Below are 24,187 nucleotides of genomic sequence, written 5' to 3'. Positions count from 1 at the left end.
ACACTTTACAGACATGACCTCTAGAGTTGCTATTCAGATTAAATGATGTAATACATATGCACAAACACTCTATATAATAAAAATGCTACATAAATGCTACATGTACATAATCCTTATTACCTACTTGAAAATGAGCAATGTAAGGGGTGTGTGTGTTTGTGAAACTTAATCTAAGACCATTTGGCCGTTCTCCTTCTCTGCTGCTACTCCTTCCAACCCTCCTAAAAGGTTAACTAATTACACAGCATAATCATCATGCAGATGAGATACTAACTGCTGTCAAGGCAATTATATGATAGGGCATGTACCTACCATATCTTGAATCGTCCAATTTATTCAAATTGAAGAATTTCTTCTCTGGCTGTGCAGGATCCAAAGGCTCAATGAGCTGTGCAAATGGGTTGCTCATGGCTCCCGGTGGTGTGCCCCTGAAAAAGTGCGAACATGTTTAAGTTCTACTCTCAAAGCCGGACCTCATTTATCTTGATGAGTTTTTCCCTCTATAAAATTTATGGTACACATTCACTTTAAGAAATCACTCATCTTTTCAGGGGGGAATATGGGGCATAAATGGTACAAGAATGATATTCATAGCAAATAAAATGGGTTTCTGTGAAGGTACTGTGAAAGCTGGCATTCACCTCTCAAGACAGCATAAAATCCCAAACCTCTTTTGTCTTTTTTCTTTCTGCAATTTTCCTACATTTTTCTACTGATGAGAAATAAGAAGAAGGGAAATGGAGGGTGTGTCTCATTTTAAATCTTGGATATTTGAAGAGACCTTTGAGCTGGACTCCTGTCTTTCTTGACAGGAGGGAGGCAGGTGAAATTATGCAATTGTATAAAACTTGAAATTTGGAAGTGGGGATTTAAAAGCAGCTGCTTTCTGTTGTAAATCTCTGCAGACTTTTAAGTAAATGTGTTGCTCAGGAGTCTTCCTGAGGCACTTGTGCATCTGATCGCAACAGAGTGTTCAGGTCAGGGAATCTTCATGGTGACACTATGGTAGCATTACGGCCCAAGGCCCCCAGTATGTTTGCAGGGAACCCTAACCCCAGCTCTGGGCGGAGTTTCTCATATGTGTGTCTTTTTATACATTTTAAGTGGTGAACAAGGGAGGACACTATTCCTCTACTCCACACAGATAAATAGCGATTTCAAATAATATACAGCTTAGAGCACAATGCGCTGGGGTGGGCATCACAGGACTTGCTTTCCAGTCCTACCCCCAGGGGAAAAATCCTTTAATCAGTCCATTCCCCAACAGTCTAATTCAAGATAAGATAATAACATTTTCCTACTTAATCCAAGGTTTTCAGGAGTAAATATTTAAATGTGCAACATACTTTTAGGATGACTGATGTGGAATGATTAACATATTACTGTAAAATGACAAAAAAAACATGTATAAGAAACAACTATTTGTGGAGACAAAAAGTGACAAACAGGCCATGTCTTCGTTAAGCCACATCTGGACTGGGAGGAAGACTCAGTTTTCATTGTATTATCCTTTTGTAATGTTTGCATTTTTTAACTACACATGTATAACTTTTTGAAAACCTTAAAAATTTAAAAGAAATAGATATGTGTACATCTACTGTGTCTAAAGTCCAGTACCAGTTAGTTCTGAGGAGAGGCAGCTGACTGGGAAGCAGCCCCTGCCTTCCTGGTGTTACCAGGATGGGAAGGCAGGCCAGACACCTGGATTAGAGAACCCTAGGGAAGAGCTGGGTGGGTGAGCTACATACCACGCGCCACTGGGAATTGCTTCTGTCTCCTAGTTCCATGTGAGTTTTGAAGAAGCTGCCATCTAGGGGGACAGGAAAGCTATCTGACTCACTTGGGCTAGTCAACTCCTTTTTTAGGAATTCTGGAACTGGAACTAAAGGAAGGCTTGCAAGAGACACGGAAACATACTGGAACCATGCTTAAAAAGGTATGTGCCCTGGAACCTGCATCATAGTTACCTAGGGGTCTTTCTTGTTAACAAGACATATTTCTCAGTGTCTCCCACAAAGTGCCAAATCAGAATTGACTGGGGGCGGCAGGAGTCAGTCTTTAATCTCCCAAGTGTTTCTTTTTTTTAAAAAAGATTTTATTTATTTATTTATCTTTAGAGGGGAAGGAGAGAGGGAGAGAAACATCAATGTATGGTTGCCTTTTGTGCGTCCCCTGCTGGGAGTTGGCCTGCAGGGAACTGGACTACAACCCAGGCATGTGCCCTGACTGGGAATCGAACCTTGATCCTCTGGTTCGCAGGCCCGCGCTCAATCCACTGAGCTACACCAGCCAGGGCCCCAAGTGTTTCTAATACATTTTCAGTTCGAGAATCCTTGCCAGACACTGTGGAGTGCTAGGTGAGGAACTGAAACTTCATTCAAGAGGCAGTGATGTCCCATGAATGGTGTATGAATAACACAGGCCATGTGTGAAAGAGAGCAGGAGTCACAACCAAAACGCCTCGATGAATTAGGCAGGGCACCTACACAATGAGCAGGCAGCAGAGGGGCCAGGGAGCTGGGATGCTGTGTGCCTGTCTAATAGGGCAGCAGCTCTGGCCAAAGTCTGCATGTAGAAAGGCTGGCTTCGTGTTTATCAATCCATGTTTTCAAGCAAGGTTGGTCATCTGGATTTTTATATGCACTCTCTTGATTTATAAATGTTGGTTAAATAAAGATCTACAAACTACTATGTGGGTATGCAACATGATGTTCAAACCAAACACGCCTGTAGGTTTTATCTGACTGGATCTGACTGGTGGCCCAACATCTGTGACCTGTGTCCCATCCTAACTTGGGAGATATATTGGCCTGGAAGAATGGTGGGGTAACCAGACAGAGAAAACTCAGGTAGAATCTACTGAAAGGGTGGAGATGAGACAGAACCAGGGTGGGCAGCTGGGTGGCATCTGTGAAAATGGAAAAGAAGTAATGGATGGATTAAAAGCTGAAGAGGCAAAATTTAGGGAAAAGGCTGCTGAGTGAATGGGGAATCATAGCAGGGAGAAGAAATAACACTGAACTCCAGGTGTGAAGAAAAGGCTTTAGTGTTTGTGATGAAGTGGCCCACAAATGCCAGAGATCTGTTATTCATCCCCACTAAATGAGAAGCCAATCAGGAGGAAAAAAATCCCATAGAAATACACTTTTTAGTAAGAAATAGGCTGGCTTGTCTACAGCCTGTTAGGAGATGGTTACAAATCTGTGGGCTCACACAATGAGACTTAATCATCCCGCTGACTGGAATTCTAAAGATGTCAATTAAAGTAACACTACATTGGATTTGTCACTGATGCTACTGCTCCAGACATAACTTTTCTACCCCAAACAGCAGCAACTGAAATTGTAGAAGTGTCATTCTGCCTGCCCTGAAAATGGATTGACAAAAAAGTGTCTTCAGAGGTTGTGGGTCATGTCAGAGTCCCCCGAACCAGGGAACATGGGGGAAAACCTTTACAGAATAAGGCAGGGAGGACCACTCACATCTTTAAAAAGTCTTAAGGAAATTCTGGACAAGATGGAGGCGCAGGTAGATATACTTTACTTCCTTGCACAACCAAAAGAAGGAAAACAGCTGATTTAAAAACCCAAAACAGCCAGAACTTCCAGAAAGTCAAACTGTAAGGAAGTCTGACAACTAAGGAGTTAAAGAGGAAACATTCATCCTGACTGGTAGGAGGGGCAGAGACAGGAAGCCAGGGCAGAGAGAATGCACAGCAAGTTGACAGACCAGGCCAAACAAGGTGGCGGTGGGTGGGACAGGTGGTCACACATTCGTGTATGGATAAGCCAGGAGGAACAACTCGGGAGCCAGGCAGAAAACACAGCCCAGGGTTCTAGTTCAGGAAACAAAAGCCTCAAAACCTCTGACTGTAAAAATCTGTAGGGCTTGTGGCAGCAGGAGAAACTCCCAGACTCACAGGAGAGTTCATTGGAGAGACCCACGGGGTCCTAGAATAGACAAACCCATCCACCCACCCAGAATCAGCACCAGGAGGGCCCAACTTGCTTGTGGGTAGTGGGGAAGTTACTGAAAGCAGGGCCAGAACCAAGTGAGCAGCATTAATACCTCTCTGACCGCTCCCCCATATTGCCCTGACCCAGTGAATACCTAAGCCTATCCCCCTTAAAATGTAACAGGTGCACCGAGACAAAGAAATATGGCCCAAATGAAAGAACACAGCAAAACTCCAGAAAGAGAACTAAGTGACAAGGGGATAGACAACTTATCAAATGCAGACTTCAAAACACTGGTAATCATGATCACAGAATGATTGAGCATGGACATAGAATAGAGGAAGAAGGGAAGGCTAAGCAAAGGGAAATAAAGAAAATTACAGAGGAAACTAGCAGTGAAAGGAAGGAAACCAGGAACAACCAAATCAACAATTTGGAACAGAAGGAAGAAATAAACATTCAAATGGAATAGAATGATGAAACAAGAATTCAAAAAATGAGGAGAGGCTTAGGAACCTCTGGGACAACTTTAAACATTACAACATCTGAATCACAGGGGTGTCAAAAGGAGAAGAGGAAGAGCAAGAAATTGAAAACTTATCTGAACAAATAACGAAGGAGAACTTCCCCAATCTGGCAAAGGAAATAGACTTCCAGAAAGTCCAGGAAGCTCAGAGAGTCCCAAAAAAGTTGGACTCAAGGAAGCACACACCAAGGCACATCATTACATTACCCAAAATTAAAGATAAGGAGAGAACCTTAAAAGCAGCAAGAGGAAAGGAGAGCGTTACCTTCAAATGAATTCTCATAAGACCATCAGCTGATTTCTCAAAAGAAACCTTGTAGGCAAGAAGGGGTTGGAAAGAAATATTTGAAGTTCTGAAAGGTAAGGACCTATATCCAAGATTATTATTGTATCCAGCAAAGCTATTATTTAGAATGGAAGGGCAGATAAAGTGCTTCCCAGATAAGGTCAAGTTAAAGGAGTTCATCATCACCAAGGCCTTATTATATGAAATGTTAAAGGGACTTACCTAAGAAAAGAAGAAGGTCAAAAACTATGAACAGTAAAATGACAACAAACTCACATCACAACTATCGACAACTGAACCTAAAACAAACAAACAAACAAACAAACAAACTAAGCAAACAATAGAACAGGAACAGAATCACAGTAATGGAGATCGCATGGAGGGTTATCAGTGGTGATGGGGAGGGGGAAGAATGGGTGAAAAGGTAGAGAGCATAAGAGGCATAATTCATAGGTGCAAAGTAGACTGAGGAAAATTAAGAATAGTCTAGGAAATGGAAAACCAAAGAACTTATATGTCCATATGAACTTGTGGACATGAACTAAGGTTGGGGGGAATGCTGGTAGGAGGGTGAGGTGCAGGGCAGAAAGGGAGAAAAGGGAGAAAAAATGGGACAACTGTAATAGCATAGTCAATATACTTTAAAATAAATATAAATAAGTAAAAAGAAATAAAGTCTTTAAAAATATATAATGCAATCACAATTGTGAGTCACATGTAATTTGAAAATTTTAGTGGCCATATTAAGAAAGTAAAAAGAAACAAATAAAACTAATTTTTAAAATTAAAAAGAGGCCTTAAGTTGCTGAATCACCCTTATCACTGTATCAAGTTCTACAGTGGCCAGTAACCCCAAGTTTGGTAAAATTCTATGGTTAAACTTTGGCAGGCATGTAGACAGACAGGAGCAGAGTGAGGACGATGGGTCAGGCAGAGAAACTTACCAGGGTAAAAGTCCTAGGTCCTCGCAATGGGCAAAACAGGGAAAACAAGGACCTCATCTACATGGTAACCTTTCCTTCCCTAGTATATTGCTGGTCATGAGTTCAGACCCCTTGACCTTTTAAATCGCTGGTCATGCATTTCAGACCCTTCCCTGACTCTTCCTCCCCTGGCACGTTCCTAGTGATGCAGGTTAAACCCTCCTAAAGGAAGAATGGACAAGGGGGCCAAAAATAGCCCTTAAGCATTAAGCCCCCTGGGCAATGAGTTTCTGACCTGCATCAAATACATATAAGTCTCAGTTGTGTTTCAGCTCTAGACCCAGAAAACACCCCATCGCCCACACTATTGCAAAACCAGACAAGCAACACCATGGCTAACCTCAGGACCAGCTACACTGACTAATGACCACCTGCCTTGGAGCTGACTAATTAGTGGAGACCGAGACACTGAAGGGACGCATGAATATTCTCCAGCTTTCCAAAAGGATCCTCCCTAGGACCTCCCCTAAAATCCCTACCCTTAAAAGCCCTTAGGATGGAGGACCCAGTGCTTTCCTTTCGGAGAGTGCTCCACACGGCACCTTTACCCTCTGCATCGTCTTCCTCCCAGGTGCTACCTTTACCCCTCTCTCTCCTAAGCTCCAAGGGGCCTTCTTTTGCCTCTGTAACTTGTTTCCTGTGCCCATTTCTTCTATAGCTCTCTTCGTCTACCTCCGTGACTTTCTAAATAAACTTTCTCTTATAGTTTGAGTCTTGGCTATGAATTCGTTCTCGGCCAGGACTCAAGTACCAAGGTTGCTGACTTGAGGTCCAGTCTGACTCCACCAGTCTAACACCTGGTGTGTTTTCACTACCACCAACAAAACCAATTGCTAAGTTGTAACCATAAGTGCTATGATGCAATGAACACAAAATGCATCAACTTACTTCGCTGTGGCTTACAAATACCCTAGGCATAATTTTGGAAGCCTTACATATTTCCTGCTGTTTCCATGGCCCTGCTAAGCTAGCTGGTATTTCAGGATGCAGCTAGTGACCAATATGGCTCTTGAAGAAAATGGCCTGAGTCTCGTGCTCTACTCTCTGCCTCCCCCGTTCCTTAGAAACTACACAATTGCCTGGTTTCTCTACATTAATGAGGCAAATTCTACTTGAGGAAGTTAGGGGAGAGAGGAACCACTTATAACTAAGTACCGGCACACACCAAGTATTTTAGACAAACTTTTTAACTCTAGCAATATCTCTGTAAATTAAAGCATATTGTTATTCCCATTTTACAGTTGAGAAAACTGTAGTTTGGAGGAATGAAAAAGCCTGCCTAAGAGAAGAGCTAGGTTTTGAACTGTGGCTCTTTTCTCCCCACCCCACCTACCCCGCCCACTGCCTCTCAGGGTGCCAGCAAGCCCTGTTGTGAAGGTGATGCAGCTAAAGATCACCAACCAACCTCAAGAACTGAAAAAAGCCACGAGCAGCTCATGGGCCTGAGAAATCCTGCCACAAGACTCAATTTTGAAACTGGAGTCACCTTTACTTCTTTTCAGGGGTCACCCAGTACCCTGGTCTGAACCAGCCATTGTTACATGTCCTTGCCACCCTTGACAGAACCACAGACAGGTCAGTGGGAAGAGCAGCTGGTTGGCACCCTGCCAAATGGATTTGCTTTGCGTTGGGGAAACAACCCTTCTGTGTGAGCTTGGGGGGCTCTGGAAATCAAAGCCACTCCAAGGTTCCACTCGTACCACGACCCTCGTCTCAAATCCCCTTACAGGAGATCCTAGTGTTAGTAATCCCAAGAGAAAGACAAAAAACAACAGCATTCCCAGGAGGCAATGAAGGGAAAGACCCTTTGCCTTGGGAACGGTCCAGGTCCAAAGTAAAATCTAGGCGTCACAAATGCTTCCTCGGTCTGCCTCACCCTGTCCAGAATCTTAACCAGTCACCAAACCTTGAGTAGTACCTTGGCTCCTGCTGGCTCCAAAATTGTTCCAAGATTGGCATTTAGTCTAGAAACCCTACCAACTGGCTAGGGAGTCCGGCCTACCTCCCACACTCACCAAAAAAGCACAGATTTGGTTTCAGTTCCTTTTCTTATCTCCCATTCTCCTCTGCTCTGCTCTGTCCTACATTTTTTCTGTTTTACTTACTCCCCATTCAATGCTAACAAAAGAGAGAGTGTGAACATTTGGGGAGAAAATGGACTGTTAGCCTATCTTTTTTCTCTCTTGGAAGGGGGAAGAGGTAGGACTCATGAAAATATGTTCAGATTGCTGTCTTTTCTGTGTCAAAGAATGAAATGGTGCTGCCTGAAGGTACAGGAAAAAGAGAGAAAAAGTAAAAAGGAAGAGAAAAAGATTTTTTTAAAAAGGAGAGTTGGGGAAATGACATCTTTCAAGCATTGAGGTTGGTGTTCATTCAGAACCTGTCTGTCCTGAACACTTGCCTTCAGAGTGCTTGCACTGCTGTGCAGTCAATCTCATCTGAAACGCCAACGGTTCTAATACAAAAAGAACCTAATAGGAGACATCTGCACTGTATCTGAAGCCCTTCACCAGACCTAGTTCACCTTCTGAAATCCAGGACAATTACTGGTACAGAAAGTGTCTTTCAAAGCTAAGCCTTCCTGAAACCAGACAGGTAACTTGTAAAAAATACCACGATCCTCACAGGTGCATTTGGGGCATGGAAGAGTAGGTGAGGGGAAGAGAGTGTCCAACGCCAAGTTTTAAAGTTAAATCATGAAAAGTACTAAATACTAGGCTCAGGCAGGCAGATCTGCGATGTGTAACAAATAAACCATGCTTCCAGCAAAAAGGCGGAGAGAGTCCAGAGCTCGAGTTCCTCCCCAACTACATACACTCTTGTTGCCAACTGACCTTTCAGCCTTAAGCTAGTACATCTGCAGGTAACCTGTGCACATGTGGCCAGGCATGACACTGTCACCACACTCTGGGGGACACAATGACCCTATTTTTCCCTTTTTATGGAGTTTATTGGGGTGACACTGGTTAACAAAATTATATGGGTTTCAGATGCACAAGTCTACAACACATCATCTGTACACTGTATTGTCCGTTCACTACCCCAAGTCAAGTCTCTGTCCATCACCTATATCCCCCCACCCTCTTCAACCTCTCCCTGTCCCTTCAGATGATAAGGAAGCAATGAGAGGGAAATCAAGCACACTGAGCCTCCTGTGAAGAGTCCCCTCGTAAAGAGAGACCCTAAAAAGAAGTGACTACCCGAGGTCGCAGGAATATAAAAGAAAATATAGCTGATATTCCCTCCAGTGAAGTGCAAATTTCCTGCAGGGAAAAATAAAAGACTTAAAATCCTTTATAAGTACAGTTGAAAAAAAGTACTACTTAGGCATATCACTCTCTGGCACAGCTGTGAGTTAGTTCTATAATCATTTACTGAACCTTCTAGGTGGTTCAGAATTCCAGAGAACTGACTGAAAGCTGAGCTTCGGGAAAACCACTTATGGTCAAGTTCCGACAATCTGCTCCGTGTCACCAGTTTACTCCACGAGAGGCAAGAGGAGTGAGGGCAGACCAAATTTGTCAGAATAAACTATCAACCAGAACTCCTTACTCAGATTCTACATAAGAAATGTGAGTCAAGACTCACATTAAGTGACAGTAAGTGAAAAAAGTTACAGAAAATATATATACTAAAATCAATTTTAAATTTAAAACCCTTCAAGACTATTAGCATATGTTCATTCACCACACATACCATCATATATGAAAATGCTTATAAAAAAGAAAGACATAAAGTTAACATTAATCATCTCTAAGTAGAAGGCATCACATAACGGGGTGGGGCCTTAACTTTCTATGTTATATACCTCTGAATGTAATCCAAATTCTGTTTTCCAGAGGCATGAGTTCACTGATTATTTATTTTTTAAAAGTGGAAGAAGCCATTTAAAATTTTTACATAGATATCCTTAGAGGATATTTCATATAGGAGGGCATAGTGACTATAAAATGAGAACTTGAGAGCTTTGCCAATGTCTTTTGAAAAGAAGACGAAACAGATGTGGTTAGTGTGGCTCAGTTGTTTGAAACTTCATACTGTAAAACCAAAAGGTCACAGGCTTGATTTCTGGTCAGGGCACCTGCCTGGGTTGTAGGTTCCGTCCCCGCTCCAGGTGCACACAAGAGGCAACCGACTGATGCTTCTCTCTCACATTGATGTTTCTCTCCCTTCTTTTCCCTCTCTCTCCAAAATCAGTAAGCATGTCCTCAGGTGAGGATAAAAAAAAAGAAGATAAAAGAGTTCACGAAGTTTCTGAAACTACAATATGCAGCTCTTTCTTTAACAATGTCTGATGAGGATATACTTAAAAGTAAATTTGTAACTATTCCTTTTTTGAAAAACCTACCTTCCTCCCCAAAATATGTCCTCCATTATCTACCAGTGTAGTGAAATGGTTTGTATTTAACCTTAGATGGTCAACTCCATACTCATAAAGTCAAACATACTAGTTTAAGCTCGACCCCTTCCTTCTCACCCCACCTGCAGCCTCCTCTGTTCCCACTGGAATCCTAGCAGGATGACACCAAGCTTGTTTTTGAACCAGATCTCCGTGGGTGGTACACTGTAAAATGATTACACTAAGAAATAGATGCCCATTGTGGAAGCGTTAGAAAACACAGGCGAACAAAAAAAGTCAATCTGTACTAGGTTTGGAGTTTCATTTAACATGATTTTAAAATGTATTTGGATTTCTGAACAAAATGGATTAGACCTCACATTGTTCTGTAAATTGCTTTTCTCACTCAGCAATAGACCACAAACATCTTTACAGGGCAATCATATGATTTTATAGTATTTTTAATTCCACCATAAAATTTGTCATTCAGATATATAACAATTTATTTAAATCCTTATTAAACTACCTATGCTTCTCAACTTACAAGGGGCTTACATCTGAATAAAGCCATTGTAAGTTGAAAATAACGTAAGTCGAAATGCATTTAACACACCTAAGGTAGCAAACCTGAGGTTAGCCTGGCCCACCTTAAAACACGCCCAGAACACTTACGTTAGTCTACAGTCGGGCAAAATCATCTCACTGCTGCCCCCGCGTCACAAGAGAGCATGGCACCACACACTGCCAGCCCAGGAAAAGGTCAAAATTGGAAATTCGAGTATGGTTTCTACTGAGTGTGGACCACTCCTGCACCATAAGTTGGAGACCATCTGTACTGAGGCTATTTCCGAATATTTACATTCAAAGAATGCTGCAACCTCTGTACATACTTCCTTGAATAGGTTCTTAATCCACTTCCTTAAAATACATTCCTAGCTTTTAATTCCTAGAAGTGAGACAGCAGGCTGAAAGAATTTGCCTTCCCCGACCTGTCACACAGCTCCACATGGCCTGGGGAAGGCTGCACCGGTTTTGTGACCTTGGTCTCAGGCAGTCAACGGGGTTGCCTAAACCAGGCAACATAACTTCATTTCTACTCTTTGCAAAATTGAGAGATTGACAAACTAATCTTGGGTATTTCTTTAATTGCTAGTGAAAATGAATACTTTTCCATCTGTTAGTTAGACATCTGAATTTCTTCTTTCATACACTGTGTGTCTGCCAGACGGGCCAAACTGAATGATGCAAAGATGGCTTCTGGTGACCAAATGTTCTCATCTCCAAGTGGAGTTGACTGAGCTAAGAATGTGGATGAGACCCTAACCCTGGAGAAGCAAGGATTGCCCTTAGCCTCTAGCTATTCTTTTTTTTTAAAGATTTTATTTATTTATCTTTTAGAGGGGAAGGGAAGGAGAGAAGTATCAATGTATGGTTGCTTCTCGTGAGTCCCCTGATGGGAACTGGCCTGCAACCCAGGCATGTGCCCTGATTGGGAATTGAACCGCCATCGTGTGGTTCGCAGGCCCGTGCTCAATCCACTGAGCAATACCAGCCAGGGCGGCCTCTAGCTGTTCTTTAGACTTGCAGCCCACAAGATTCCCCTTTACATGAAGGGAGCCCCCAAATCTAATGTACAGTTTCCCCAGGGCTCGGGTATATTGTGAACCTAGTTCAGTATAGCATGGTAAGTGGCCAATTAGCTTGTCATGGGCAAAATCCCCATTTGAGTCAGTGAGCTTTGCTATCAGTAAGCCAGACTGAACACCCAAGCCCAGGCAGCAATCTTGGAAAGAGTTTTAGGAGGGAGTCTGAGGACAGTGTATGGGTAGCATACTGCTGAACCATGGCTCTTGCTAGACCATCTCAGACCCTATACCCAGATGACAGTGAATGTTACACAATGACATTTATTTGGCACAGCCAGCTCTGTAGAGATGCTTGGAACAATTGACTGACTTTAGCTATAATCCAGTGATCAGATAAAATAAGACTCACTTGTTCTGTCTCTCTCCTGCCTTTGCGGTACATAAATCCAAGATTTAGCTTCTTTTGCTGTCAAGAGCTGAATCCTCTTAGCTTGTCTTACGATATGGAAAGAGGCATAAATGTGAGTGCGCCCTACACCAACCACAGGATTTCTGTCACCTGCAGGGAGGAGCAGAGGAGAGGAATAACCCTGGACAGCAGAATGCCAGTCCGTAACAGGGTGGGGAGGATAGAGCTACTGGGAAGGGGAAGGTGGGTAGGGCTGGGTAGGGAATGTGAGTCTCAGTTTCCAGGAGAGCTTGCATCGTCTGAAAGAGCTTCCTGGTAATTAGCTGAGAATTGGGACTCCAGAGTTTAAAGTACAAATATGAATCCTCGGAATTGCTTATTTAGGATATCTAAAGACAAACGAGAGTGAATTTTTAAAATCTACGCAAACAACCAAAAGAAGTTTCTTTTGTTATTTCGTGTTGTTTACCCACCTCTCTTCCTCTTCTCACTTTCCTAAATATATCCATCCTAAATGTTCATGGCTTCTACCTCCAAGGTTAAATATAATCTCTAGAGTCCAATTCCGTTCACTATAAAAATTACCTATGCTTCATTTTTTGTTTGCTTAAAGAGAAATTAATTGGTCCTAAAATGATTCCTAAACTGACTGTCATGTGTGTGAACGTCATTCTACTTATAAACAACTTTTGACCAAAGCGAGATTCCAAGGATGTCGATATGAGCATAAACAAGATGAGGTCAGAACCGTTCAGACCATCAATCCACCACAGATTGTCGGCTTTTTCACAGAGCCCTGAGCCAGCAATCAGCTGTTTGCTGTATTTGATGCAGATGCATGTGGGAGACTGGGGTAACCTAAATATCTCTTAATTTTCCCAGAGACCATATTACCTCTTTGATCATCTTGGAATCATGAAAAGTAACCTAAAAAAAATCTCTTAAATGGGACACTTGTCACGAAAAGAATTTTGCAAGAGAAGTGATAAGAGCTCTCGTTTGGGTGGAGAATGAGAAAACCAAAAAGGTGCATAAGGCGGGGCTTGAAGGAAGAAATGGCTTCACAACACTGTAACCAAACCCATCAACACACGCTTCTTTTCTGTATACATGCAAAGTGCACTTTACCCTATAAAAATGAGTAAAACTCGGCCTCCTGTGTCAGAAAGCTTTACCTTCACACAACAACTTGTGTCTTTTTGCTAAATTTTTAGGCTAATATGTTTTCACTTATTCTTCTATCTCATCCTGGACAACTGACCAGAACGCTCCTCGTATATTCCTCGATTTGCAAAGAGTTGTAACAGTTTTTAAGTGATTCAGTTCCATGTTGAAATAAGTCATATAACCTTTCTGTGCCTCAGTTTTCCAATCTATAACATATGGTTAGTCGATGATCTAAAAAGTCCCTTTGGAGTGAAAAAAATTCTGATTCACTCATTCATTCATTCACTCAGTACATATTTGTATTAACCATCTAACCTCTGCCAGGAACTGTTTGAGGCATTGGGGATACACCTGGGTACACAGCTAACAAAGTCCTTGTCCTCATGTTCCTTCCATTTTCGTGGACGGAGACAGAAGAAACAAAAATAAATAAATATACAAACAGAATTTCAGAGAGTGAGTGACCAGCTTTGAGGATAACGCGTGATGAGAGCAGTAGGGAGTGTTTCGAGGACACAAGCTATATGCAATCTTGAGGAGGGGTGAGATCAGGTGCAAAGGCCCTGAGGTGGCTCTGAAGAGGCAAGAGGGGCAGAGTGAATGAGTGCAGAAAAAGAGGACTCAAGATGAGCAGAGTAGGCCGCCCTAGAGGTTTTGACTAAAACCAAACTACCAAGTATTCTCTTAGCTTTATACTTGGTTTAAACTGTAGATTCCCAACACCAGAATTTGTTCAAGTTTAATAAGAAATTAACTTGTAATATGAAAGTATTAGATTGCATTTAAAAAGTGGCTACTTCCTTAAATATAACCCTTCTGTTTCCCTGAATTTCATTATTAAGTAACACTGGAAATTTCCAGCATGTATCATAAAAATGATCATGACCCACTTGGCAGATGTACACAGTCACTGCCAAGGGCAAGTCTGATTTGGGGGACCCAGGTCCTGATTCAGCAGCCCCTGCTCTTTACTTTCTGCCCAGAAAGCAAAGCCCCTGTCTCTTTTGAGGCTCCCCAGTTCTAGGCTTGCTGGCCAAGATAACACAATATCACACACAATTGCCAAAAGACAAAGGCTAAGCCGACACATCCTTTAAGCTCATTTTGTATTAATTGCATAAACACAAACTCAAAAGAACAGAAATAGTGAACTGCTATAAGCAGTTTCACTAAACAACTTGGCAAACTTGAGAATTTATAATTCCAGAGATCCACTGAGAAAGAAAGTGATCATAGGGTCAGGAGACATGTGGCCAGGAAGTAAAAGAAGAAGCTGGCCAGGACCCTCTCAGAACCAGGGGTCCTGACCCAGCGGGAGCTCTGCTCATGACCTTGGCTCCTGACTTCCTCCTTTTCTTATTAAGGTCAGGGCCTTTTAAGGTCAGTCCTCAGCCCCTTCTTAGAATGTGCGCCCCCTACCCTGCAGCAAGCCCCCATCACCAGTGTGGTTTCAAAAATAACACTTGCAGAGACCCCAACCAAGTCCTCTTGCACCCGAGTCTTGAGAGCGGGCGGAGGGGGGAGCAGGCAGCTGTGGTTTGTTATAGCACTGCAGAGCAGGCTTAGCTGAGGTCCACTCTTTTAGAGAGCAGCAGGAATTTCTGAAGTTCCTGAACTCATTTCATAAATTCTTGCTCATGAACTTTTCTAACTCCAATTTTAGAAAAGAAAGAGAGTCACCACTAAAGGTTGGATGTCAGGCTGCTAGAGGTTGCCCAGGGCAGCATTTATCTCCACAAATTCACGCAGTTTCTGAGGTCATCTACTGCCACCCACAGCAGAACTGCCTGGGCTCAAGAATGATGACTCATGCTAGTCAAGTTGCCAGGAGCTTGAGGTATATATACATCCACACATGTATTGACTTTCCAGAAGAAAGTCGACTGCTGGAAGGAGTCGATGCTCCTGTTCCGAGCAGCACATTATTCTGGTCCCATACAGTGTAGCTATGTGCTTAGGAGCTGAAATGCGAAGCCAGAATGCAGGCTTGCTGACATGGAGAAATGGAACTCAAACCCAGGTCCACCAGACTCTCAAGTCCGGCTCTTAAGCAACTATGCTATAGTCCTTCTCAGTGGTACACACCACACAGTAGCATGACATCCATATGCAATGGACACTTCATTGGGTCAAAGATGTGACAAGTAAGAGTGGCATGAGACCATGACACATCTGGTAGCTACAGTGGTCTAGAGAAGGGACTGGTGTGGATTCATTTTTACTGTTGACATCTATGGACTGCCAGGATAAAAGGATAAAAGTCCCCCTTGAGCTTCAGTCCCACACAGACTGGTCAAGAGGTAACGGCAGTGCCTTGCAGTCCATGCTACAGCGGTGGGAGAGGCAGGGTCACAAAGAAGCCTCTAGGGAGAGACCTTAATCCGGCATGGGAGGTGGTCGTGAGGGCCTCTGGGTGCTGGCAACACCATGTGCAAGCCTTCCAGAATGACACAGGGGGATATAGCCAGGGAAAGAACATTCTGGGCAGAAAAATAGCACATATAAAGGCATGGAAGTGTGCCCCTGTGGGAGCTTGCATGCTGGACAGAGATAAGAGGAAAGGAAAAGACAGGGACAGGACCCACGTCATGGGGGACTTCACAGAAAGGTTCAGGTTTCTCCTCAAGACAGAATGCACCATTAAAGATTCTAAGCTGGAATCCACAAGATCTGATTTGATTTTAAGAGATCCCTCTGGTAGTGATGGGGAATGGCTCACAGGAAAGATGCTGGTGTCCAGGAGGCAGGTTACGGTGGTATTCTAATCAAGTAAGAAGAGAGAGCAGAGGCTATGTAGATCCCAGAAAGAGTTTGGAAAGCAGAATGAATCGAGGGTGAGCATTGAAGAAAGAGGCCAAGGAGAACCCTCTCGATCTTTGTCTGGGAAGCTGGCAGAGCTGTGACCAAGATGGGAACCAGGCAGTTTGTGCGATCTGTGAATTTGGGAAGATGCTACCCAGCAGGCTGCTGCACAACTGGGCCTGGAGTCAGGAGTTCTGGGCTGGGACAGAAGTTCAGAAGAACAGCAGCAACTCTCAGGCTTGATGCCACAAGTGCCACGTCATTCCATAAGCACTGAACCTGATGACCTGTGCCGAGTGCCTTTGGGGTGCCAGGCACCTCCGTCACGGTCCCTCAGCAACTCCGTGATAAAGGTATCGCCATCCCATTTTACAGGTGGGAAAAATGAGGATCAGAGGGGTTAAGTAACTTGCCAAGGTCTCATGGCCAGGACAAGGCCAAGCTGGGAGACAAACCTAGGCCCCCAGTGCCAGGGCTGACTCTCTTGCACCATGCTACCTCTCAGCAGGCCGCACATGTGACATCATTGTGTAGTCACTCCTCACACAAGGACTCAAATTAACCAAATGGATTTTTAAAAATTAAAACTCACTTTAAGACAAGCTTTATACTCCAAGGTACAGATGTGAGGACTAACTAGTCGCCCTCTATTTTCCTAAAATATCCTTAACTTGGGCCAAAATTTGTATAATAGATATCTTTCAAAGGCTGGGTTGGTGTCAAGAGTATAGATGTCACCTGCACTAAAAATGTCACTGATTCCTTGTCTGGGCAAATAAGTGTTTTATCAAATATACCATCCTTAAAAACAATCTTGAGGCTGGTTTGGTCCCTTGTACTTCGGGTATGTCTGCCCCAGCATAACTCTCACAGGTAAGGGACTGTCGGCAATGGTCGATTCACCTGTCCTCAACCAAAATTTGAACCTGGTGATTACATAGGAGGCCACTTTCTTAGACTGAGGCAGCTTCTTCTGTTCATAGTTCATGAACTATGCCACAATGTGGACTATGCTTTGTGATTTTACAATAACAGTCATAAAAGGATGATGAGGATAAGGAGTAAAGTCTTCCACAAACATCCGTTTGAGCAACAGCCCGGGGAGATCACACTAGCCAAAGACGGGCTTGCCCAGAGTTGTCCTTCGGTCAGGAAAAGGGAATGAGAATCACACCAGCACTCATGCACTCGCCTTGCTGATTCATCACAAGGTGCATTAACTCTTAAAACAAAGACTAAAGCAGAATGTGAGGAATCTGAGAAACGACTGGTGCAGAGAGTCGTGATACCACTTTAGTCGTTCTATGGCATCATGGGATACATACTTACCTCAAGAACCTGGTATGTCTCCCAAAGACATATAATGCTTAGGAAGAGAATTCCCTGACTTTGCCTGTTTGCAACATCTAATTTCAAAGCCCTTTGGTTTCCAATCAAAACTGAAAATCAGACTGCTATTGTCTGCTGTATTCAAGATTCACTTACTTACCTAAACCTCAGTTTACTTCTTTGCAGATTCAAGGTAATAATACCTGGCCTGCACTGCTCTGCCCAGCTCACGGTGGCTGCTGAGATAACTAAACAAGGTAACAGATGAAAACACACTGTGCCCTGGGAAACTCTGTACCTGTTNGAATCACACCAGCACTCATGCACTCGCCTTGCTGATTCATCACAAGGTGCATTAACTCTTAAAACAAAGACTAAAGCAGAATGTGAGGAATCTGAGAAACGACTGGTGCAGAGAGTCGTGATACCACTTTAGTCGTTCTATGGCATCATGGGATACATACTTACCTCAAGAACCTGGTATGTCTCCCAAAGACATATAATGCTTAGGAAGAGAATTCCCTGACTTTGCCTGTTTGCAACATCTAATTTCAAAGCCCTTTGGTTTCCAATCAAAACTGAAAATCAGACTGCTTTGTCTGCTGTATTCAAGATTCACTTACTTACCTAAACCTCAGGCAGATTCAAGGTAATAATACCTGGCCTGCACTGCTCTGCCCAGCTCACCGTGGCTGCTGAGACAACTAAACAAGGTAACAGATGAAAACACACTGTGCCCTGGGAAACTCTGTACCTGTTAGCTACCACTGTTTGTGAGATTAATATCAACTTCATGGGGTAGTGGGCCCTCAATATAGCCTATTTATTTACTGAAGATTTACGAACACTATGTTTCTTTACTTAACATTTTAAAACACAATGGATACTCTAAAATATAGCCAAGGCCACTCTTACCTTACTGGGCAGGGGTGGGAGGGCAGGGAACACATTACAAAATCAGGAAACACCTAAAAGCTCCAGAATATATTTGAAAAAATGATAACAGACCACAAAGAAAAATATTTTCCTCAAAAAGTTGTCATTTTAGATTGGCTCAAATTTAAGAGTCTTTTTGTCACAAATCTTTAAAATCCTGTCAGGTGAGATCAAATGTTCTTGGTCGTAAACAGTTACTGTAAATTTTTCTTTCCATGTGATACATTTCTTATATAAGCTGTCCTCCCATGAACTTAATCAAAATTAATTTGGCATCTATTTTTAAGTATCCTTTGCATTAGGCATTGCTAAGTAATACAAGAGATAAGGAAAACACCTCTTTGCTTTATACAAAGAGTAGAATGTAACCGGGAGACAGAGATAAGCATACAAATCACTGTAGTAGAGTAAGAATCATAAGGCCACTGGAAAGAGGCAGCTGCAGCCAGGGGAATGGAGAAAAGCTTTCGGGAGAGTGGGGAAGCGAAGAGGGGAGGCCGATTTACACAGACAAGAGCAAACACAGCCACAGAGAAGCAGGGCAGTGTCGCAGGTGCTAGAGGTTCTCCCCTCAGCGGTTCGGGCCGGTCGGGCCGGCATCAGGGCAGAAGAGTAGAAGGACCTTGCTATAGCAGTCAGTCCATGCTTGTCACTAAAAAGACACAGCACATAATTTTTTTAAATTTATATCGCTGAAAATGAAGATGTCAGCTCCCGGCAGAGGGAAAAAGGAGAGCGTATGAGGAAAGTTGTAGATGAAACAAGACTGGCCAAACGTTAATGTTCCTAATTGTAAAGCTGGAAGTTTCTACTCTCCACTTCCTTGTACATCTGAAATTTTCCATTACAAATAGCTAAAAAAGAAATGAAGGCCAGATGATGTAGGCAGGTGGTCTGCTGCTGGCTTCTCAGGTGATGGTGTTAATCTTATCAAGAACTTTTGAAACTTTGGGTCAGCTGCAGGGAGTGGGCTGATGGAGGCTGGAGCCTGCTCCATGGGGAAGTAGACACAGTGCAACGTGAGGACCCAGTCAGCATTTGTTTTCAGTTCCTCACTTCCCACTGGGAGGAAGGGAGCAGCAGGGTCTGCTATTAGGCAAGACAGTGTAAGTCCACCTAGGAACAATGAAAGCAATTGTATTGTTCTCAATGTACTATGTGTACAAGTAATGTAGAGGGCATTTTTTGGTCATGTCAAATTCAGTGCCTGTCATATCAAATGTAATACCTGTTTAATACTAGCTAGACACGATTGATAGGCAAAGTGAAGAGCATTTAAAAACCAGCTGTGGCCCAGCCCCCAGAGAGAAGCCCTCAGTCCAGCAGAGCCTCTGCCTCGGTCCTCACATGTGCACAGACCCACCCCGCCCAGGTACAAGCTTTCTCTCCTTGTAAACAGGGTCACAGGGAAATATTCTTGGGTAGTATGTTTTTAAATTTAAAGTGTATACTTTGGCTATTTTGTGAAATCACATTTTATACCATCATTGTAAGGGCTGTGTGATAATTTATTAAAAAATACTTTGACCTGGGGCTGAAGTCAACGCTGTTTAACCCAGTGCTCTGAGAGAGCACTCTCTCAAGATTATTTTGAGTTAATTTATACTAGTATCATAGACACTTGTCCAGAACTATAATGTGACAACTGACATATTTTTTTTTATTGTGGAAGAGGAGGTGGTAGTAACATTCTTTCTAGAAAAATAACGATCTTCCTGTTAAAAGTTTTTGGGATTTTAGTCTCGAGCTTTAAGTTTTGTTTTCAGGTTGTAAAAGCAATACAGGAATGCTGTGGAGTAGGCAGACATATGGTGTTACAACATATAACAAGCAAAAATCACCGTCTTCCTCCCACCCCATAACACACAGCTCAGAATGGGCTACGATTAATGTCTGGTATGTCTGTCTTTCAAACATCTATAAAGCGATTTTAAACACACAAAATATGTAATCACTCACCCGAACAACTTAGGCATATAAATAGATACACAAATACCCATATACACACTAGGGCATACACAGTGTATATATAATATATATGTATGTATGTATGTATACATATATATATAAAATGAGAATTTTCCTTTTTTAAAAAACATTTCTTTTGTCCCTGCCCCTGGAATCAGGATATCTTAGAGACACCATCAATTTTGAATGAAAATACCCCAAATTCAACTGGGTCAGACTAGCAGGTCCCTCCGTCCCAGCACGACTGAGATGGCTCCTGAGAGGTACTTGGGAACAAAGACATCTCCCTTCTCCATCCATGGCTGTGTCCTCAAAATTGACCATACTTGGCCTTCCTTTAAACAACCTGCTATGGCTTCTTCTTTGATTTCAAATCCTTTGCAGTTGTCACTCCAGCTACGTCTGTCTGGGAGTATCAAGTCCCTGATATTCATGCATAAAGTCCTAAAGAATTTCCTTTTCCATGAAACTACCTCCTTGAAGCATGGCTTCTGTCCTGACATTCTGGGACAGGGGTCTGCAAACTGCACTTTCGTACCTGTTTTTGTAAACAAAGTTTCATTGAACCCAGCTACGCCCATTTGTTTACATCTAGTCTATGGCTGTTTTCACACTATAACAGCAGAGCTGAATAGTTGCAACAGAAACAGTAGAGCCCACAAAGTGTAAAATACTATCTGATCCTTTACAAAAACATCTGCTGACCCATGTTCTAGAAGACTGTTTTTTCCCTATCAAAATTTGGAGAACTTGAATCACATGCCCGCTATCCAATGTTTTTGCCCTGGTTAAAGAGTTTGTTTTCAATCAAAATACAAACAAAAATCACCCTGGCTCTGACAATAGCAATGGTTCGCTGGTAGACCTTTAACAACTTGCTGAGAGCAGGGAGCCCTGATTTCATGTACAGCATTTGCAGATTTTCAGGGTGTAAACATACCCATAATGGCTTACTTAAAGCTGAAAACTGTGATGCCACTGAACACGAAACTGGGAAGAAATGCATACAAACTGTAGTGCAAACCAGCTCCTGAAAAACACTGGCTCCTTTGGGTGTCTGCAATGTTCCAAAATGGGACACCAAAGGCCCAAGCCCTCACTTTAAAGATGAAGAAACTGAGGCCTACATAAATTGCTGTGCCCAAGACTGGTCTAGTGACTGGGACCAGACTGGAGCTCATTTCCCTGTTAGAGTTTGCCTGCCTCACGAGGAGTGACTTTCTCCAAAAAATAAAGACTGGACGAAGGAAGGCAAAGGAAGTTCTTTGCCAGGCACATGGTAATAAATGTTGGTTTTATTATTATCACAGTTTGGGACTTTGGCTTTCTCAGCACATGCTCTGAAGCACACATCTAGGAGGGGGATTGTTCTTCACATGGGACCATGTTTCATGTAAACACTAACAGTGCACTGTCTCTCAGTGATCCAGCAGCTCCCTAAGTGACCAGACTGTAAGCTCCAGAAAGACAGGGGTCACATCTGTCGTTGGTCACTACTTTCCCCAGAGTCCAGTGCAGAACTGGGTACTTGGTAAGCAGGTGGTAAACGGGAGATCAATACATGTCTTTCTACCAAGCATAGAGCAGATGCTGAGGTTGGATCATTAGCTTCTCCCATCTGTGGACAGTGTAACTACAGATGCAACATGGCCTTGTGCTTGCAACATGTCCAATGTATAAGCTATAGTATGGAGCACAAGAGACTGTGGACGGAGGAGCAAAAGGGAGGACAGAGTTAGAGAACATCTTTTGTTTGATGTACATAATTTCTATCTGAATTTGTGCTGACAGAACATGAAGTCACAAAATAATCCAGTGAGAGATCCCACCTACCACACACCAGGATGCAGGTCATTGCTTTCTGGAAGAGAAGTGCCATTCACACTGACACACCTCTGAAAGTGGAAACTGCAAGAACTCTGAGACTGGGGAATCAGTCCAACAAACTGAAGGCTACACAACTATACACAGAAATTAACATGGAGGAAAGGAAGGCAAAAGCACGCATGCATCCATGTTCTTTCAGAAATAACTTCTTGACTGCCTGGTAACTTTCACACAAACCCCTACACACTTGACATGAGCTCTCCATGGGCTCTTCTTGGAATCTCCAGATCCTGTCTGACACTGCACTCCTGCAATCTGGATGCACAGAGAGGTGGGCTGTGGAGGCACAGAAACAACCAAAGCCACCGTGAGCCTTGCTGAATTTTCAGGAGGCTACCAGGCACCCCCATCACACGAGGCCCTAGCACTTGGTTTCCAAAGTAAGGTTGGTTCCAAATGGCAGAGGTTAACACTGTCCAAAGCATGAGGTGGTGTGTGTTTCCATTCAGAGGAAGGATCACAAACAAGAAGGAGGGCCAAAGAGATTGAAGCCTCAAAAGAATTTCCCACATCAGTGGTTCTCACAGTGTGACGTGGTACAGGGCATTCTTTTGAAATAATACCAGGATGCTATTTGCTGTTTTCACTCATGCGTTTTCAGGAGTACACAGTGACATTTTCCAAGGCTATGTGACATGTCATATTGCAACAGACTGAATGCAGAATCAGATCTCAGAATCTATCTGCCTACTATGAAACCTGGCATCTAAGAGATTTGCAAAAATATAAAATGCCACTGTTTGCAGTAATACTCTGTTTTGGAAAATATGGCAGCTTTCATAAAAATATGTTAACATGTAATAGGTCCACTGTTATTTTTAAATGAATTATTGAGTTTAGCAGAAAATTCTGTTCTACATGGTAAATAAATAGCCCACATAAGCAAAAGCACCATAGGTATACTAATTTGAAAAGCGTAAAGGAGTTCTGAGTCCCCCCAAAAGTTTGAGAATTGTTGTCCTAGAGGCTGTGCCCCTTCCCCACCCCTCACAGCCCTTACCCCGAGGGTTCTGTATGGTGCAGGAAGGTGAGATATGCCATTCTGATGTGCGGGCTGAATTAGGAAAGGCAGCCCATGCTCCTTCCTGGGTCTCTGAATCTATTAGAGTGGGCTCTGTGCCCTTCCACCTTCCACAGAGGGGTCTTTTTTCCCTTGCCCCATTTTTCTCTTGCCACTTGGTGTGGATTCCCCAATCTACCAGCACCTCAGTGAGGATTTCCCTATCTGGTCAAGCGAGCTCAGCGAGGCCTACCAGGTGAGGGCCGCATACACCCTTCTCGGAGTTAGGGCTCCCCTGTTTGGCCGGCCTGCACAGCTTCGGTGAGGGCTCGCTAGTAAGGCCCGCGCATCGCGAGGATTCTCAAAGCTGCAAGCACACCGAGACAAAGGTAGACGAGGGGAGCCACTTCCAGCACCGAACCCTGCTCCCCGCACGGCATGGGCAGCTGTCCAGGCGAAGAGGTCAGTACCCAGGGAGAGCTGGCCCTGGATTCTTCCCTCGGCCTTCCCGGACTCTCCCCCGCCCCCAGCCACTCTGCAAGCCTGAGTCTGGAGTTCGGGGGAAAAGTGTCCCGGACGTTCCGAAAGAGCCTCACACTGACTCCTCCGGGTACAGGGCGGCCGGAGCTCCCTCCCGGGATATCAGGCCGCCCCAGTCGGTACTCACTACAGACTGCACCGTGGGGCTCAGATGGCCAGGCGGACACCAAGCTGCGGGCTGCTCCAGTGCACTGAGCAGCGGGGTGCGCTTCCGTGAGCTGCCTGGTTCCAGCTACTGACACCTCCTCCGCGCTCCTCCCCGGGCCACCCCAGGCCAGGGGGCGGAGCTGGGGCGGGGCGGAGGATTGGGGCCGGGATCAGTGGGAGCTCTGGCCTGAGGGGGCGGGTAGGGGCGGAGTCTGCCGTGGCTCCCGCTCCCCCTCCCCCATCCCGCTGCAGGGACTTCGCTCCAGTAGGGAGGGAGGGTTGCTGACCCCGTAATCCTAGCACGACCCTGCTGAGTATGTTTGGGA

At 43.8% G+C, this 24,187-nt stretch overlaps 1 protein-coding gene across 3 annotated transcripts in view; it reads right to left on the bottom strand.

Annotated features, from left to right (window-relative positions):
• Positions 1 to 23,979, bottom strand: part of ACO1 (aconitase 1) — a 60,007-nt gene extending 36,028 nt beyond the window's left edge. Inside the window, exons 1-3 of one of the 3 annotated variants that reach the window (XM_037060637.1) lie at positions 15,882 to 15,891; positions 10,614 to 10,616; positions 313 to 428 (exon numbers count right to left, since the gene is read on the bottom strand). In XM_037060637.1, the coding sequence (XP_036916532.1) occupies positions 313 to 409 (97 nt within the window). In that variant the 5' untranslated portion in view covers positions 410 to 428; positions 10,614 to 10,616; positions 15,882 to 15,891. Of the gene's footprint in view, positions 1 to 312; positions 429 to 10,613; positions 10,617 to 15,881; positions 15,892 to 23,427; positions 23,799 to 23,841 lie in introns of those variants that run through there. The other 2 variants (XM_037060636.1, XM_037060638.1) reach the window with 2 other exon arrangements.
• Positions 23,980 to 24,187: the final 208 nt, after the last annotated feature.

This window comes from Sturnira hondurensis, unplaced genomic scaffold (assembly GCF_014824575.4).
Source record: "Sturnira hondurensis isolate 20B ecotype Veracruz unplaced genomic scaffold, ASM1482457v3 Scaffold0012012, whole genome shotgun sequence".
NCBI lineage: Eukaryota > Metazoa > Chordata > Mammalia > Chiroptera > Phyllostomidae > Sturnira > Sturnira hondurensis.
The sequence above is the reverse complement of the archived record's forward strand: the minus strand, read 5'-3'. Positions and strand labels throughout refer to the sequence as shown.